General features: G+C 44.1%; 2 protein-coding genes and 1 non-coding gene across 5 annotated transcripts in view; all 3 read left to right on the top strand.

Annotated features, from left to right (window-relative positions):
• The first annotated feature begins 201 nt into the window (after positions 1-201).
• pgls (6-phosphogluconolactonase) lies at positions 202-2926 on the top strand. 2 transcript variants are annotated; one of them, XM_061845929.1, is made up of 6 exons: positions 202-298; positions 583-855; positions 927-1034; positions 1104-1205; positions 2396-2536; positions 2613-2926. In XM_061845929.1, the coding sequence occupies exons 2-6, from the start codon at positions 592-594 to the stop codon at positions 2757-2759; spliced, it is 762 nt and encodes a 253-aa protein (XP_061701913.1). In that variant the 5' UTR covers positions 202-298; positions 583-591; the 3' UTR covers positions 2760-2926. The 2 variants fall into 2 exon arrangements, with proteins under 2 accessions (XP_061701913.1, XP_061701914.1); XM_061845930.1 differs by having other exon boundaries at positions 255-298; positions 587-855.
• Positions 2927-2972: 46 nt separating this feature from the next.
• Positions 2973-17215, top strand: part of colgalt1a (collagen beta(1-O)galactosyltransferase 1a) — a 14899-nt gene continuing 656 nt past the window's right edge. The window contains exons 1-11 of one of the 2 annotated variants that reach the window (XM_061845928.1): positions 2973-3104; positions 3936-4164; positions 8296-8406; positions 8481-8598; positions 11356-11490; positions 11565-11769; positions 13849-13968; positions 14043-14119; positions 15435-15541; positions 15834-15966; positions 17036-17163. In XM_061845928.1, coding sequence (XP_061701912.1) covers positions 3944-4164; positions 8296-8406; positions 8481-8598; positions 11356-11490; positions 11565-11769; positions 13849-13968; positions 14043-14119; positions 15435-15541; positions 15834-15966; positions 17036-17163 — 1355 coding nt within the window. In that variant the 5' untranslated portion in view covers positions 2973-3104; positions 3936-3943. Of the gene's footprint in view, positions 4165-8295; positions 8407-8480; positions 8599-11355; positions 11491-11564; positions 11770-13848; positions 13969-14042; positions 14120-15434; positions 15542-15833; positions 15967-17035; positions 17164-17215 lie in introns of both variants that reach the window. The other variant, XM_061845927.1, reaches the window with a different exon arrangement.
• trnam-cau (transfer RNA methionine (anticodon CAU)) lies at positions 7400-7472 on the top strand. The gene has a single exon. It is a non-coding gene; the product is annotated as a tRNA-Met (tRNA).

Raw genomic sequence — 17215 nt, 5'->3', positions numbered from 1 at the left:
GCGGCGGCAATAAACTACACGCGGACGTTTCACTTTTTTTTCCCGAAAGTAAATGCAATACTTCTCATCTTGGATCTGGTAAAACTTATTTTGTAATGTCACACACAATTTTATGTGTTTGTTTTACTTTGAACCCCGTGGGAGGATCAAATGCATTTCAGACCACTGAAGCGGAAAACAGCAACCCATAATGCACTGCGATCCAGACACGACACACGATTGGCTACCGAAACACGTTCAGGAAGTGATTTACATTTGCCGACTGAAAATCCTCCCGGTCCACTCTTTCGTTCTTTCAGTGGGTATATGCTGCTTTAAATGGAAAAATGTCGTTTTATGATATTTTTTTATGAGTGTTTGTAGAGTCAAAATGGTGTTTCTCAACGTAATATGGAGTAAATTTGTAGGCGCGTCGTTTGTCCGCAGTGTTTTATAACGTGTGCACCTATTTTCCCATGTAAACGCTCAAACCGGTCTGCTTTTTTTTTTTGTTTTGTTTGAAAACAAAAACAAACAAACAAAAAAAAAAAAAACAGTTGTTACCTAACGCTAAACTATTGCACCACATCCCATTGCCCTCAGTCAGACGACATGGCCGGCAGGAGAGTTGTGGCGTTCCCGTCCTCGGCGGAGCTTGGCCCGGCCCTGGCCCAGCTGGTGACCTCTCGGGCGGAGCGGGCGGTCAGCTCCCGGGGCAGGTTCACTGTGGGCCTGTCCGGGGGGAGCCTGGTGACCATGCTCGGCAAAGAGCTGCTCGCTGTTCCCGGCCTGGACTGCAGCAAGTGGCTGGTGGGCTTCTGTGATGAGAGAGTGGTGCCGTTCGACAACCCTGACAGCACCTATGGCCTCTACAAGGTACGTGCTAAGAAATGTATTTACTTGAATGCATCCAGAACTAACATTTATGTCTTGTTTTTCATCTCTAGAGTAATTTATTTTCCAAAATCAACATCCCAGAGGACGCAATTTTAGCCATTGACTCCTCACTCCCTGTGAGCGAATGCGCTGAGGATTACTCTCGCAAGCTGAGAAAGGTTCATCGTCCTTTCGATCCCGTGTTTGATTATTATACATTATGTAACGTGTTTTCCAAACCCTCCCAGGCTTTCCCGGAGGACGACGTTCCCGTGTTTGACCTGCTCCTGTTGGGCATGGGGCCTGACGGGCACACGTGCTCCCTCTTCCCCGGACACGCTCTCCTTGAGGTGCTGCACTTGCCATAAAATGTCTCATTTTCAAATCTGGACCAGATCCAGAGCCAGATTGAATTGATAGTTGTTGGGTTTTAAGCGCACTGAGTGCAGATTTACACTGACGCTAAAGACACATTTTTAATCAGATTGCAGATTCAATTAACAGCTTCTAGGCCAAGAAAAAAATAAAATATATGCTGTAAATATACAATAGGGCCAGATTTAAGTTCAGTTAACAACATCTGACCCAAAATAGATTAATTCAGATTACTTCCAAAGACCATACCCAAATCAAATTGACAGATTCCGACCCTAAATACAGAATAAAATGTATTACCCAATACACCATCTGGATCAAATCCATATTGTATTTACTGTGTTTGACAGACAAACTCAAGAATTTCATTATTTTACAAATTGACATTTGACACCGCATACACAGATTCAAATTGGTCCAAAAAAGGCAATCTGGAGCAGATCCAGATTGAATTGATATCGCCTGACCAAGTATACTATATTTTGCAATATGCACTTCATTTGGATTCATTTCACAGTATCTAACAGTATCTGACAAAAAATATTAAAATATCCAATCTAGATCAAATTCCACCTTCTGATCCTTCGTGCATAGATTCTCAAATGCAAAATATTGATCTCATCCACATTAGATGATGTAGTGTTTAATTATCCTCCTTCCAAATATGCATTATGGTTCAGAATCTAAATCAAATTGACATCTTGTAGCACTATATTATATATATATATATATATATATATATATATAGTAATTGCTTTGTAATACACAATCTGGATCAAATCTGGACTAAATTGACTGTTTCTGACACCGTTTACAAGCATTTACACTAAGTATTCACTCCAGCACTCGGTACACGTAATTTTAAAAGGCATATGTACAAAGCAAGTGCGATCAGAACTTTTGAGTTATTTTAATTCAAGGAAAAATCAAATTGGGGAAAAAATACTAGTGATTAAATGGAATTCTGCCATTTCATAAAATCTTAAATAACTGTGCAGATTTAATTTGCATTTTAGCATTTCTGTCATTTATGTAAAATGAGAAGTTATTCCATGTAATAGGAAGACTAAAATCACATAGCGTGTTATTCATCGATTTACAAAGGTCATCCGTCTTTTCACGTCTGCGCGTTCCGCAAACAAAATAAGCGTCTTTGGCTGAGCAGGAGAGCCAGAAGATCGTGGCTCCCATCAGCGACTCCCCCAAACCACCGCCGGAGCGCGTGACCATGACCTTCCCGGTGGTGAACGCCGCCCGCTGCGCCGCTTTCGTGTCCACCGGGGGAAGCAAAGCGCCCGTTCTGAAGGTAACAAAGAGCCTTCCCGTACCGTTTTAGCGCGCCGCTCGCTTGGCGTGCCGTAACGGTGAGCGTGTGCCTGCAGGAGGTTCTGGAGGGGCGAGAGGGTCCGCCGTTCCCGGCAGCCCGCGTCTCCCCGACCAACGGGGAGCTGCTGTGGCTCGTCGACGAGCCCGCCGCCGCCGCCTTGACTATGAAGGTGGAGAGGCTGGCTTCTGGGGGCAAACTTTAGACCGAGAAGTTGGAATTCTTCTTTCGTTTTCCCAGCGATCGATTTCTCCGGACCAAATGTAGATTTACTGAGAAGGTTGTTCATCTTCGTCTATGTCTAGAAGCATGGAAAACTAATAATTTAGCTTTATTTTTGTAATATGAGGGCAATAAACTAACTAGAAATCCTCTTTGAGTGATTGTGGCAAACGAATGTGCATCGTCAGTGCAGCACGCAGCGAGCTCAATACAGGCTCGGGATGCGCTGTCGGCTCGAACCCGTGACCTTTAGGCTGAGAGCCAGACGAGCGAACCACTGGCACGGTTTGCAAATTCCAAAATGAATGCAAGAAAAACAAGTAGCAAGGTGGGTATTTTTGTTAAAGTTTTAACCATAATGAAGTTAGAGTGACTGTACGTAGCTGTGTGACTTTAAATATATAATACAAGAAGCACAATAACCTTTTCTTCACCCTTTAAAAGACATTTTATTGGAATTCAGATCTGTAAAACTCAATTTCTATTCCAGGCTGCATAATCGTTATCGTTTTCCTCAGTGTTGTTGCTATGATTGTTATGCACAACATATTTTTAACAACATTTTGGAGCAGAAGGTACGGCAAGTGATGAGAAGTCGCCAAACATAAATACAGGCCATCCCAAAATTCACAATATATTTTCTTTTCTTCCTTCATTTTGTATTTCATTCAGAGCGAATGTTACCTACAATTACACAATAAGATGTACATATCTGGAAATTGTTTGATTTCTATGAATGATGGGTTTGGTGAAAAAGAAAATTGCAATTTTGGTAAGGATATTTAAGACAGAATACAGAGAACAAATACATTTTGCAAGAAACAAAGTTTGAAGTGTGCGGGTCAACATAATGAAATGTTTAATGCACGGACACATTGTGCAGGGTGCCAAATCCTTATTGAGTCACTAGAATTTGAGGCGTTGATGCAGGACGTGTTGAAATCTGTCGCGTCTTCCTTGGGCCCATCCCCTTTAACGTGACACCCTCCTCCCCTTTAAATCATAACTTTGCAGTTTCAGTTGAGTACACCCCCCCCCCCCCCCCCCATCGCCCGCGCTGCTCATGCGCACAACGTCCTCACTGCACCGTGTGCGCAGCACCATCCGCCCCTCACCTTTATTTATTTTGTCCCCCTCCCGTTCCGCTTTCCGTGCGGAGGAATCACCATGACGCGCGGCGTGCTCGTCGCCGCGCTGTGGTCGCTGCTGTCCGGCTTCTGCACGCCCTCCCTGGGCTACTTCGCCGAGGAGCGCTGGAGCCCCGAGTCTCCTCTCCTGGCTCCCCGGGTCGTCCTCGCCCTCATCTGCCGCAACTCTGAGCACTCGCTGCCCTACGTGCTGGGAGCCGTGGAGCGGCTCGACTACCCCAAGGAGCGCATCGCCGTGTGGTGAGCGACTAATGACGTTCCGAGACCTTTTTTTTTTTTTTTTTTTTTTTTTTTTACATCGTAGCTACGCCTCAAAGTGGACGTTTGGATCAATATGCATGAAGCTGTGCTGGTCTGCATGCTATACATTATTGATCTGTAGACGTGGAGGGGATGGGGGCGGGATTTTGGTGTTTGGGGGTCCAATGATACACTCAGGAGCAGCACGTTAACTGCACAAGTCGTTAAGCAGTTTGTTGAGGTAGTAAAAAAATCCACATAAAATCGGAGTGTTTTGGAAAATGAGATATCTTGTGTCATAACTCTTCTTTGGATGCAAACGTTCACCCCCCCCCCCCACAATAATTTATTGTAAATTTTGTGGTGACATGCCAATATTCATTCAGTATTGAGCAAGTAAGTGACCACTAGCCGTAACAAGCGTTCACAGGAATCTTCTCGCGCATTAAAATATATTTGTATAAATGTCAAACATTCACTTGAAAAAAAAGTCAAAATTTTTGATTAATAATATGGGGGGGGTTTCCCAGAATTATTCCATTTATACAATGTCATATCCTGTTAATTGTCTAAATGCAGCGAGACATCATCCACACGAATGTCGTCACACGTCAACGTATTTTTCTATGGTTGCTGTCAATCAAGCATTCCACTTAACGCTCGTTTTGTGCATTTTGAGACATTTTGCTTAAATGCTGAGAGCAGTCACACAAAAAGCATCCGAGTTTATTTGTTCATCTTGTGTGGGTGCGCTCACACCTGACAACGAGCCCAAAGTCCTGGTCTACATGCTCGATGTCAAATCTGACCTTATTTAACGCCGTACCCCCTCTTTCTCCTTTCCCTCTTTGACGTGCGCACACTCCTGCTGGACGACGAGGCACTCTAACAGACTATTTGAAGGGAGGCTGCGATATCTACGTATCGCAGTCAAGTTCTTATAAAAAAATGTATTTTGAAATTTAAAATTGGGCAGCATTGTGGATCAGCAGGTAAAGCGTTGACCTCACAGTTCTGAGGTCCCGGGTTCGATCCCGGACCCGCCTTTGTGGAGTTTGCATGTTCTCCCCATGCATGTGTGGGTTTCATCCAGGCACTCCGGTTACCTCCCCCATCCCATTGGACACTCTAAATTGCCCCAAGGTGCGATTGTGAGTGCGGATGTTTGTTTGTCTCGATGTGCCCTGCGATTGGCTGGCGACCGGTTCAGGGTGTCGCCCACCTGCTGCCCGTTGACAGCTGGGATAGGCCCCGGCACTCCCCCGCGACCCTTGTGAGGATCAGCAGCAAAGAAAATGAATGGATCGAATTTAAACTGGTGAAAAACAGTTCAATGCTGTCGTCCCACAACTGAATACTACATCGTGTAGTTGTCGGGCTTGGCACACACTTCCAGCAGTTGTCCTCCCACATTTTCTGTATTTCGAAAGAAATCTCTGAATCGTCTTCCATACAGTTTTTATTAAACTCTCAGCTCTTTTTCGAGCAAAAGTGAGGGGCGGTAAAAAGTTGCGCGTTTCTCTGCTCGAAGTTTAACGACATGCCGCAACAGCCCACCCGCACCTAAACCCCGAGGAGGTATGGTTGTCGCGCACCGGCTTCGCTTTATCTGCCGCCTTTCATGTGGGTTAGGCTGTTAATTGCCCCCCGCCATTCCCCCAACCCTCTCCTTTTGGTGGCGCTCCAAAACGGGCCTGAAGTGATGTTTTTATACATCCAGCTGTGTCATTCTGTAAACACATGTGGAGGAACATTTTTTGAGTAAACAAGCCGATTGAAATGGTTTCAGTGTCTACATTGGTGACTTTATGCACAAAAGATGCAAGCTAAAATAAACAAAAAAAAGTTTACCGTAATTTCCGGCCTACAGGGCGCGCCTGTTTATAAGCCTCACCCAGTACATTTGGAAAGGAAATACCATTTGGTACATACATAAGCCGCACCTGTGGATTAGCCGCAAGTGCCCAGATTGAAACTCACATTGAAACATGAGATGATTACAAAGAAAGACGGTACACAGAAAGAGTTTTGTAAAGTTTTAATACATTAGCTTAGCTTAACATAGCAACAATATGGTACCACGAGCAGGGCTGTTAAAAAAAAAAAAAAAAAACATACCGGGAAGGGAACAGGAGTGGGAGCTACACAGTAGCAACATGGTACCACAGCTAACGGCACCGTGGCGCTAGCAGGGCCAATTAAAAAAAAATAAATAAATCATACCGGTGAAAGTCACTGAGACATGGCAGTAAAACAGCAGCAAGACGCTAGTGCTAACAATGTTGGTTAAAAACAAAAAAAAACATACTGGTAAAAATCACTGAGACACAGTAAGATTCTAGCACAGCGCTAACACTAGCCCAGCGCTAAAAGGGCTGGTTAAAAAAAAAAAAAAACATTCCGGTAAAAGTCACTTCCTCGGCACATGTATTCCACCTGTGTAATTCTTACCTTTTCCGCTCAAGTTCCCCCTTGCGGCCGTTAGAAAAAATTAGCCGCATCACCGCATAAGCCGCAGGATTGAAAGCATGTGAAAAAGTCGATAGGCCGGAAATTACGGCACTTGACTGTACTGCCAACAAGTTGTGGACGATCATTTTTTTGGGCGCTGAGAGAACGCGTGTCATGTTTGACGACTTGCAGATGAGCGATGGCTTAGCAGGGAGCTGCTGCAGTGTTCTGTCGCACCCGTGAGAAATGTCCCGTTCCTGACCGACCGTCTGGAGGGAGTCCATGTGGGGGAGGAGGGGGGGGGGGGGGAATACCAACGCTGCAGCTGATGATTGACCTGCAACACAACCCAGGGAGCTGTTGTATGCGTCGGTGCGGCTTTGTTGAGCACCTACCAGGACTTTGTTAGCCTTAAGTTCTTCCGTGACAGCAATTTGTGTGTACGCTGAGAGACGAGCTTTCACGCTAATGCTCTTTCATGCGTGAAAATGTTTTTGTGAATGTGTTGATTCCAAAGAAACTCCAAACCCCAGGCCTTTAATTCGCCCATTGGGAGCAAGTAACTTTCTTATTAGTGCGGAATGCTGAGTGACTAGCATTGATGCTAATGCTATCCTGCATGTTAAAAAAAAAAAAAAATCCAGCATATAATAGTAGTTGAAATCTACGAGGAGTGAGCAGCAATGCATGCTATCGTGCATCCAAAATCCATTAAAAATACAATTTGGGCAGCACAGGCGTCAGTACCGCTACTACATAACGTGGTGGTCCGCAGACCTGCACAGCCTCGTTGGCGCAGTAGGCAGCGCGTCAGTCTCATAATCTGAAGGTCGTGAGTTCGAGCCTCACACGGGGCACTGTCTTTTTTTTTTTCTTTTTTTCCTTTTCTGCTGAGCCGGTCGTTCTCATGTTTACCAAAGCGGTTCTGCGTATTTGAACCCTCCCCCTCCCCCTCCTCCTCCTCGAGAATGAATGAACTCAGGTCAAAGGGAGGTCATCATTGTGCACTAAAATCAACTTGATTGCTGTACTACATAAAAAATGCACTACAGCAAAATGTACATTCATCCATCCACTTTCTTTGCCGCTTATCCTCACAAGGGTCGCGGGGCACGCTGGGGCCTATCCCGGCTCTCGACGAGCAGGAGGCGGGGGTACACCATGAACCGGTTGCCAGCCAATCGCAGGGCACATCGAGACAAACAGCTGCACTGATAATCGCACCTTGGGGCAATTTAGGGTGTCCAATTAATGTTGCGTGTTTTGGGGTTGTGGGAGGAAAGTGGAGTGCCCGGAGGAAACTCAAGCAGGCACGGGGGAGAACATGCAAACTCCCACACAGGAGGGTCCGGGATCGAACCCGGGACCTCAGAACTGTGAGGCCGACGCTTTCCAGCTGATCCACCATGTCACCGTGTTGTATATTTATGAAAAATCTTAAAACAATGAATTAATTGTAAGTTGAAGTTAATGCATGTGAAGCAAGTGGCCATCCTGTTTAAATGTGTCGGTGTCCTCCATCTTGTCCATTTTTGCACTCTTGAACTCATTCCGACAGCTGCAGAAAAATGTGACGCTTTTATACAATTATCGGTGTCATAGATATACTTTGTTACGAGCAAGGTGCATTATGGGCCTTCAGATGTTGACAGCGTCGTGTTCATTACTGCGTTTCAACAGGGTGGCGACTGATCACAACGAGGACAACACCACGGCCGTCCTTCGCGATTGGCTCGTCAGTGTGCAGAATCTTTACCATTATGTGGAGTGGAGGCCCAAAGAGGAGCCCAGGTCGGTTGCTTGTGCTAACGCTCGCTAAAGTTTTCGACGCAGTTCAAAAGACGAGCTCTGAACGTCTTTTTCAGGCACTACGAGGACGAAGAGGGTCCCAAGGAATGGCCGGACCCTCGTTACGAGCACGTCATGAAGCTGCGGCAAGTTGCGCTGGAGTCGGCCCGCGAGATGTGGGCCGACTACTTCATGGTATGTTGATTTGAGGCCGGAATGTTGAAACCTTGTTATACAATCGGTGTAATGTAATCATTCCTTGGCAATTCTTGCCGATGACTGACAGGCCACATATTGGAAAGAAATACAAGTTAAAATTGATTGGAAAGAGGAAAAAAAAGATCGCAGCATGCTCGGTCATGCACGGGAAAATTGCAATCCCGCAATTTATTTGTTCGGATAATTAATCTCCTCATGCCAGCTATTCCGGATAACAGCCAGCTCGGAATAATCCACTCAAAAAAAGTCTACGGCAAACTGTTTCACAGGCATAACCAGGTGTGCTATTTATCTGGATATTGAGGAATTATTGAGGATGCTTCCTTCAGCAGTTTTTCCACAATAACAGACTCCGTGTACAGTCAAAATAAACCGAATAAAATGAACAGAATGGCTAGAAATGATTCTCAATAAGAATCATAAAAACACTAACCTGCGTGTGCAGAATTGTCCTTGTTGGATAGAAATGATTGTCTGTAAATGGGAAATAAAATAAATGCAAAAAAGGTCAGTGCATAGAAATACAGTATACATTTGCGGCATGTTTGTCATATCATGAAAGGTAAATTCTACTCTTGCCAGTTGTTCACGATAACCTCCACATACTCAACATAAATGCGACAAACAATCCTACACAAAAAGTCCTCGGAGCATCCTGTCACTTGTGCACCAGTACTGTAATTTCCAGCCGACAGAGCGCACCGGATTTATTAGCTTCACCCAGCACATTTGTAAAGGAAATACCATTTGGTACATACATAAGCTGCACCTATGTAAAAGCCGGAAGTGCCCACATTGAAACACGAGATATTTACAAAGAATGAAGGTACACTGAAAGAGTTTTCAAAGTTTTAATAGCTTAGCTTAGCTTAACATAGCAACAACACGGTAGCACGAAGGGGGCTGGTTTAAAAAAAAAAAACGCGGCAGCTACACAGTAGCAGCACGCTAGCACAGCACTAACAGAACCCTAAACCTAACAAAAAAAAAACATACTTAAATCACTGAGACGCAGCTGTAACACAGAAGCAACACGCTAGCGCGACGCTAACGGGGCCCGTTAAAAAAAAAAATATATATATACCGATAAAAGTCAATGAGACACGGCAGTAACACAGCAGGAACAGGCTAACACAGTGCTAACGCTAGCACAGCGCTAACATGGCCGGTAAAAAAAATATACACCGGACAGGTAAAAGTTACTTCCTTGGCACATGTATTCCACTGGTCTCACTCTTACCTTTTCCCCTCGAGTGCCCTCTTGCGTTGGAAAAAAATGCACAAATTAGCCGCATCACCGCATAAGCCGCAGGGTTGAAAGCGTGTGAAAAAAGTCGCGGCTTGTGGGCCGGAAATTACGGTAATGTTTGTGTATAAAGTTAACAAGCCGGGTCTTCTGGCCCTGTTAGTTAGCATAAGTGCCAGTGCGTACACGAGAAATCGATAAAGGCCCAAGGACAAGCTAGCACGTGTTCATTCGATGTACATATCATGTACTTCATGTATCGGCTCGGCTCGCCCGTTCATCATGATGATCGCCACCTTGCACAGCAGAAAAAAAAAACGAATGCTGCGTGTCTGTCACAGCACTGCCCAAAATTCAGTTTTCTGAAGAGAAAAAACAGCAAAGATTCCTGACTCTGCACTGGTGTATCTTTGTAATCCAATAATAGTCAACGGATAAGTACAGGGACATTTTTGGCGCTGAAAATGACGTTGGAATTGGAGCCTGTCATATATTTTCGGTACTGATGTGGTTCTTTTGCGACGTCTCCTCGCAATGGAACAAAGATGAGCCTCTGCGCATGTTTCTATTTGTACTCCCAAGCCTCGCCCACTCACTGCAGCTTGAGCTCGGGCTATAATTTTGCCGCGTGTAACATCCAAAAGCTTTTGCTGGATTGTTGCGCTCCAAATGTTCTTCAGACTTCCTTAACAGCAAGAGATGCATACAGTATAAAATAACTAAAGTAAATAACAAAAACAACTGTTGAATTATTTGCCTTATATTTGATGATCCCATTACTGCCTGTTTCTATACTGTACAGTTTTATCGAATACAATTTTTAGCAGACGCAGACTAGCGTAATTCCCGGCCTACGGAGCGCTTATAAGCTTCACCCAGTACATTTGTAAAGGAAATACCATTTGGTACATACATACGCTGCAGCTGTGTAAAAGCTGCAAGTGCCCACATTGAAACACGAGATATTTACAAAGACGGTACACAGAGTTTAACGCTAATGCTAATGCTAGCGCTGTGCTAACACTAGCGTCTCACTAACAGAGCCGGGAAAAAAAAAACATGCTGGTAAAAATAACTGAGACACGGCAGTAACACGCTAGCGCAGCGCTAACAGGGCCGGACAGGTAAAAGTCACTTCCTTGGCACATATATTCCACCGGTCTCACTCTAATCGAGTGCTTCCTTGCGGCCGTTAGAAAAAAATGCGCAAATTAGCCGCATCACCGCATAAACCGCAGGGTTGAAAGTGTGTGGGGAAAAAAGTTATGGTTTATAGGCTGGAAATTACGGTACTTTTTTTTTTGTGGGTGGGCGAGCGGCATATATTAACGACATTTCCATTCATTTCAATCAGGAAAGATGATTTGAGATGCAAGCGTTTTGTGTGGTTAACGTCCTCCTGGAATAAATAGAAGTCGTATCCCACTGCATTGCTGTATATATTGTATTATTCATTTTATCATTTTTTTGGCCTCCCACTCGTACAGTTGATGGACTGCGACAACGTGCTCACCAACCCGAACGTCCTCTGGAGTCTCATGAGCGAGAACAAGACGGTCATCGCGCCCATGCTGGATTCCCGTGCGGCCTATTCCAACTTTTGGTGCGGAATGACCAGCCAGGTACTCGCCGTCTTCGACTCACTGACGACGACGACGACGGCGAACGTCGACTGACGGCGCTTTTTCGGGGCCAGGGCTACTACAAGCGCACGCCGGCCTACATGCCGGTGAGGAAGCGCGTGCGGAAGGGCTGCTTTGCCGTGCCAATGGTGCACTCGACCTTCCTGATCGACCTCCGGAAGGAGGCGTCCAGGCAGCTGGCCTTCCACCCGCCGCACCCGGAGTACAACTGGCCCTTCGACGACATCATCGTGTTTGCCTACTCCGCTCGCGTCGCAGGTAAAAAAAAAAAGCAAAACAAAAGGCAGAGTCCTCGCAAACAAAAAAATGGTTTCAACTTTATTTTCAAATGTGATGTTCATACAACCATTTGACAAGTTCGATTCCCGCTTTTATTTCATTTTCATGTGCCTTTTTCCAAAAAATGTTTCCTTCAAGCTTTTAAGTGGCTCTTTAAAATTGTCAAGCGGCGGCAGCTTCATTAGAAAAAAAATATATTAAATTAAAAAAAAACAATTAAAAAATATTATCCACACAGGTGGAGCTACAAAGCTATAATAGTTTATTAGAAAAAAGTGAACTCATACATAGATTCACTCCACACGCTGTGAAATATTTCATGATTAAAATCTTTAATATAACTTTGAAATTATAGATTAAAGCGAACAAAAATATCAAATTCACCATCTCACCAAATTAGAATGTCCATCCATCCATTTTCCCAGCCACTTATCCTCACAAGGGTGACGGAGCGCTGGAGCCTCAACGTCGGGCGAGGGGCGGACAAAGTCACTGAACCGAACCCGCGCTGCCTGCGCCAAAGTCAGGCGAGTGTACCACTACACCATCAGTGACTCCGTCCAAATTAGAATGGGACGTAAAAAAAATAATATTTTTTTTATTTATGTAGAACAGGATTTGGTCATCTAAAAAGTAGTCAGTGAATTTCACTTTTTCCAAATGAACTACCGCAATATTCACATTTTTTGAGATGCACCGTTGTTATATTTTCAACCCGATAAGTATCCTGGTATTTTATTTCTTGCAATTAAAATAATTGCAAGAAAAGCATTACAACATACACAAGTGACACTGTAGTATTAAAAAAAAAAAAAAGAAGAAAAGGTGAGTCATATTTGGTGTGACTCCAGGCATGTGATTTTTCCAATTATGGGCGGAATTCCATCTTTTTAACTTGCAATGATAAAAAATATAGATATATTCTCTGTTTTTCTGCAATATTCCGACCGTAACCCGTGCCGGAATCCACACTCGTTCATATTCCGCGCCGACATTTGCAAGCGAGGTGGAAGATTAGATACGCGTCTGTTGATTGGTCGAATGTGTTCCTCCTGACCAATGAAAACGCTTGTTGTATACGAGGCAGATCATGGGGCCATTTTCAAGCTACCACGGTGGCGGTGCTCAAGAGGAAAGACGCCTCTCGAGTGAAAGAAATTGATAAATGTGTAAAAAAAATAAGATCCGATGGGATCGGATGGAACGCGAAATCGTCGATACAGTTGGAAAGAAGGAAGTTAGCACTCTGTTAAGCGACTTTATTTCCAAAATCGATCGAGTTCAGAAGCAATTACTCGTAAAAATGTCTGTATCATTTACTGATAACGACACATGACGTTAATAATTGTTGTCAAATTCATGCGTGACAATCCTTTACTAAAACAAGAAATGAAAACGTTTTTGAATGGAAAAACGATATACACGCTATGAAAGCACGCTTGCGTGCCATGATGCAAATCTGAATTCAATTTAGTCGATGACTTCGTTGAAGTTGTATTTTAAATTGTAATTTTTGGGGGTAGAGGTATGCACCTAAATAATGAACAATCATATTGTGTGCATTTTGAAAACAGAATAGCATTTATTTATAGATGTACTAGATGTATTTCATTCATAATACGATTAAAGGTTAAAATTGGCGATCATCAGCCTTTTTTTCCATTCAGTCAAATCACATTTCCTTGTGACGTTCAAAAAATTGCTGACTTGAACATTTCACAGTGTTGTCAGATTGTGATTATTGTAGTAAAGTCTATTTTGGGAGTCTTTAAATGTTAAGAAAAAAAAGGAGTTGAATTGAAGTGCGAATTTTGGGTTGTGTGTAACGTAGCCCGAGAGAACAATTGCAGTTAATGACATGCTTCTAACTCGCTAAAATGACCTGCTGCTCATGTACGGTTCGAGGTAATATGTGACATATACATTTTAAGTGGATTGCTTATTTTTAAAGCACTGTCGTTTTTTTTTAAAAGCCACAGAAAGGTGCCGAGTTAAAAATCTCGTGCAGTTTGGCTGCCTTGTTTCTCCACTGACTGCGTCGTCTTGCGCCTCCGACAGACGTGCAGATGTTCGTGTGCAACCGAGAGACGTACGGCTACGTCCCCGTGCCGCTGCGGGCTCACAACACGTTGCAAGACGAGGTCGAGAGCTTCGCGCATTGCCTGCTGGAGGTTAACGGTGAGCGCCGTGACCTCGGCGTGCGGCCGCGCTACTCGATTGTCAACTGACGCCAACTTGTCTTGTCTTTGTAGTACGACATCCCCCGGTGCTGCCGTCCAATAAGATTCCCGCTCCCTCCAAGCAACCGGACAAAATGGGCTTCGATGAGGTAGGCGGAAATGATGTCGTCACTCGACGTGCTTCCGTGCTCGACGCGGTGCAAATTCGACTTGCGAGTGACCCGGTTTTGGAGATATTGAGGATATAGCAAATTTCCCAATAAGCGGCGGTTTGCCAGATATTAGTGCTTGCTTCAAGCTGTTCTTTGCCACTCCTAGTTGAAGTTTACTCTAGAATTATACATTAAATTAAGAGACTTATGAATGTCAGCTAGCTTAATCACTAACAATACAAAAAGGTAAGGAGTGGCTAACAAAACTAGCAGTGTATTTTTTATATCGTAATTTCCGGCCTATAAACCGCGACTTTTTTCACACGCTTTCAACTCTGCGGCTTATGTGGTGATGCGGCTAATTTGTGCATATTTTTTCTCACGGCCACAAGGGGGCACTCCAGCAGAAAAGGTAAGAGTGCGACCAGTGGAATATATGTGTCGAGGAAATGACTTTTTTTTTTTTTTTTTTTTTTACCGGCAATGTTAGCGCCGCGCTAGCATCTTTCTAGTATGTTTCTGCTGCGTCACAGTGATTTAGATATGATTTTTTTTTTATCTGTTAGTGCTGTGCTACCGTGTTGCTACTGTGTAGCTGCCGTGGCTGTTTTTTTTTTTTTTTTTAACCAGCCCTGTTCGTGCTACCGTGTTGTTGCTATGTTAAGCTAAGCTAAGGTATTAAAACTTTGAAAACTCTTTCTGTGTACCGTCTTTCGTTGTAACTCTCGTGTTTCAATGTGGATTTCAATGTGGGCACTTGCGGCTTATACACAGGTGCGGCTTATGTATGTACCAAATGGTATTTCCTTTACAAATGTTCTGGGTGAAGTTTATATTCCGATGCGCTCTGTAGGCCGGAAATTACGGTAACTATAGTTATAAACAATTTAGATTTGAGCACAACAATAGACAGGCATATATTAATAGCTAGCACTACTGCACTTTAGCCGCGATGGTTTTCTTCTGTTTTCTGTTGTTTTTGAATCTACATGTAAGGTGCCTGTATGTATTATACTGCCCCATGGTGGCCACAAGGTGCAAGCGTCATAAAGGGCAGCACGATGCCCATTGAATTATCATTATGCACAAACAGTGGAATTTTTCTGTTTGTTTTTTGTGTTGATCTTTTTTTGGAACAGATTAACAGCAGTTACATTCATTTCAAAGTGGAATGATGAGTTGGTAACCGTACGAGAGCGGGAAATTAAGATCACGAGTCGAGGCACCACTTTTGTTTTTTTTTTTTTTTTTTTTTTAACCTCTTGTGGTTCATAACGTGCGATTCAAAGGAGCGCCTCCTGTGTGTGTTCAGGTTTTCATGATCAACCTCCGGAGGCGCAGCGACCGCAGGGAGCGCATGCTGAGAGCGCTCCACGAGCAGGAGATTGACTGCAAGATCACTGAGGCGGTCGACGGAAAGTGAGTGCTTCGGTCCAAGCCTTTGATTAATCTTTATAATGCGGCGGCTAGAAAGGAGCGCACATTAGTCTGGTACAGTGACCCGGGGACGGAGTGAACCTCGCTGTGAATCGCGAAAATCTGCAAGTAATTGACACCCCTCCCCAAGAGATTCTGGATGCCACAAAATAGCAGCGAAGCACTACTTTTGCGTTCAAATGACGTTCCTCAACTCACTTCTGAATCGATTCGGATTGTGAGTTTCGGTGTCGAGGCGCCTTCTCAATCCACCCGACGTCGTTCCCGTTTTCAGGGCGTTGAACAGCAGCGATGTTCAGGCTATGGGCATCCACATGCTCCCCGGGTACAGCGACCCGTACCACGGCCGCCCGCTGACCAAAGGAGAGCTGGGATGCTTCCTGTCGCACTACAACATCTGGAAGGAGGTCAGCAAACGATGACGCGATCAGTTCAGAACATCGTCCACAGACATTTTTAGATCTGTTTTTTTTTCAGGATCTGCCCGTGTTTGTTTACCCTCCCACTCGAGGAGCACCTTCGACATTCTTAAAGGAATCCTCTGATGAACAATGAAAAGTCTTAATCCGACAGGTCGTGTCATATGTGCTGTACCTTGAAAATTTGAGGTTAATCCGATATCATTTAACGGTGTTTTGAGAAGATTTTTCTCGGCAATTATGAATTTTCACGGGCCCCACCATTTTGGTGAGTCACATGACTTCAAAAACAGGAAGTGACATCTCCTGTGGGTAAACAAAGGAATACACGATCACGGACAGCGCTGATTTTTCGGATTTATCCTCATCTGATGACACATAGCAGTATCGGTTGATCGGTAAGACTGAGGAATACGTCCATACAGATTTGAACCTGTGGCCGTAAATAATGGCGAATATTTGGATGGATTTTTGGACGGGAATGACGCGGAGTTTGACTAGCTAACAGGCGCAGAACGGTCGAACGCCCATCGTGTCGGAACAATAATTATGGAAACTTTTGACAAAGGTCACTCAAAGAAAAAAAAAATGAGGAATACCAAAGTCTTCAACAAGAATGGACAGCCTTTGTGGGTCCTTTAAATGTTTCTTTTTCTTACTGGGCAGAATATGACACCGAGCCTTCCTTGGATTATTTCTATCTGAATCATGGCAAAATTTTGCGATACAGTAGGGCCTTTTCACGTGTCCGATGGCAGCGGTACTGCTTGTGATTACCAATCGGCCATGATTCCTTTGTTTGCACACAAGAGAAGTCACTTCCTGTTTTTTAAGTCATGTGACTCGCCAAAATGGCGGCGGCCATGAAAATTCACAATTGCCAATGAAAATCTTTCAAAACACCATTAAATGACATTGGATTAACCTCGAATTTTCACAACATGATCTATCGGATTACGGTTTTTTTATTGTTCAGCGGACTATTACTTGAACTATGGAGTTAAACCCCCCCAAAAAAATTATTATAATGTTTTTTGTCATAATCGGTGGTGTTCAGATCGTAGAGCGCGGCCTGCTGACCTCACTGGTGATCGAAGACGACCTGCGCTTCGAGATCTTCTTCAAGCGCCGTCTCATGTACCTGATGAGCGAGATCGAGGACGAAGGGCTCGACTGGGATCTCATGTGGGTTGTAATTTAAAAAAAATAATCATAATCCCAATGTTTTTTCGTCATA

This window comes from Syngnathoides biaculeatus, chromosome 16 (assembly GCF_019802595.1).
Source record: "Syngnathoides biaculeatus isolate LvHL_M chromosome 16, ASM1980259v1, whole genome shotgun sequence".
Lineage (NCBI taxonomy): Eukaryota > Metazoa > Chordata > Actinopteri > Syngnathiformes > Syngnathidae > Syngnathoides > Syngnathoides biaculeatus.
Note: the sequence above shows the minus strand (reverse complement) of the source record. Positions and strands in the feature narration are given on the sequence as shown.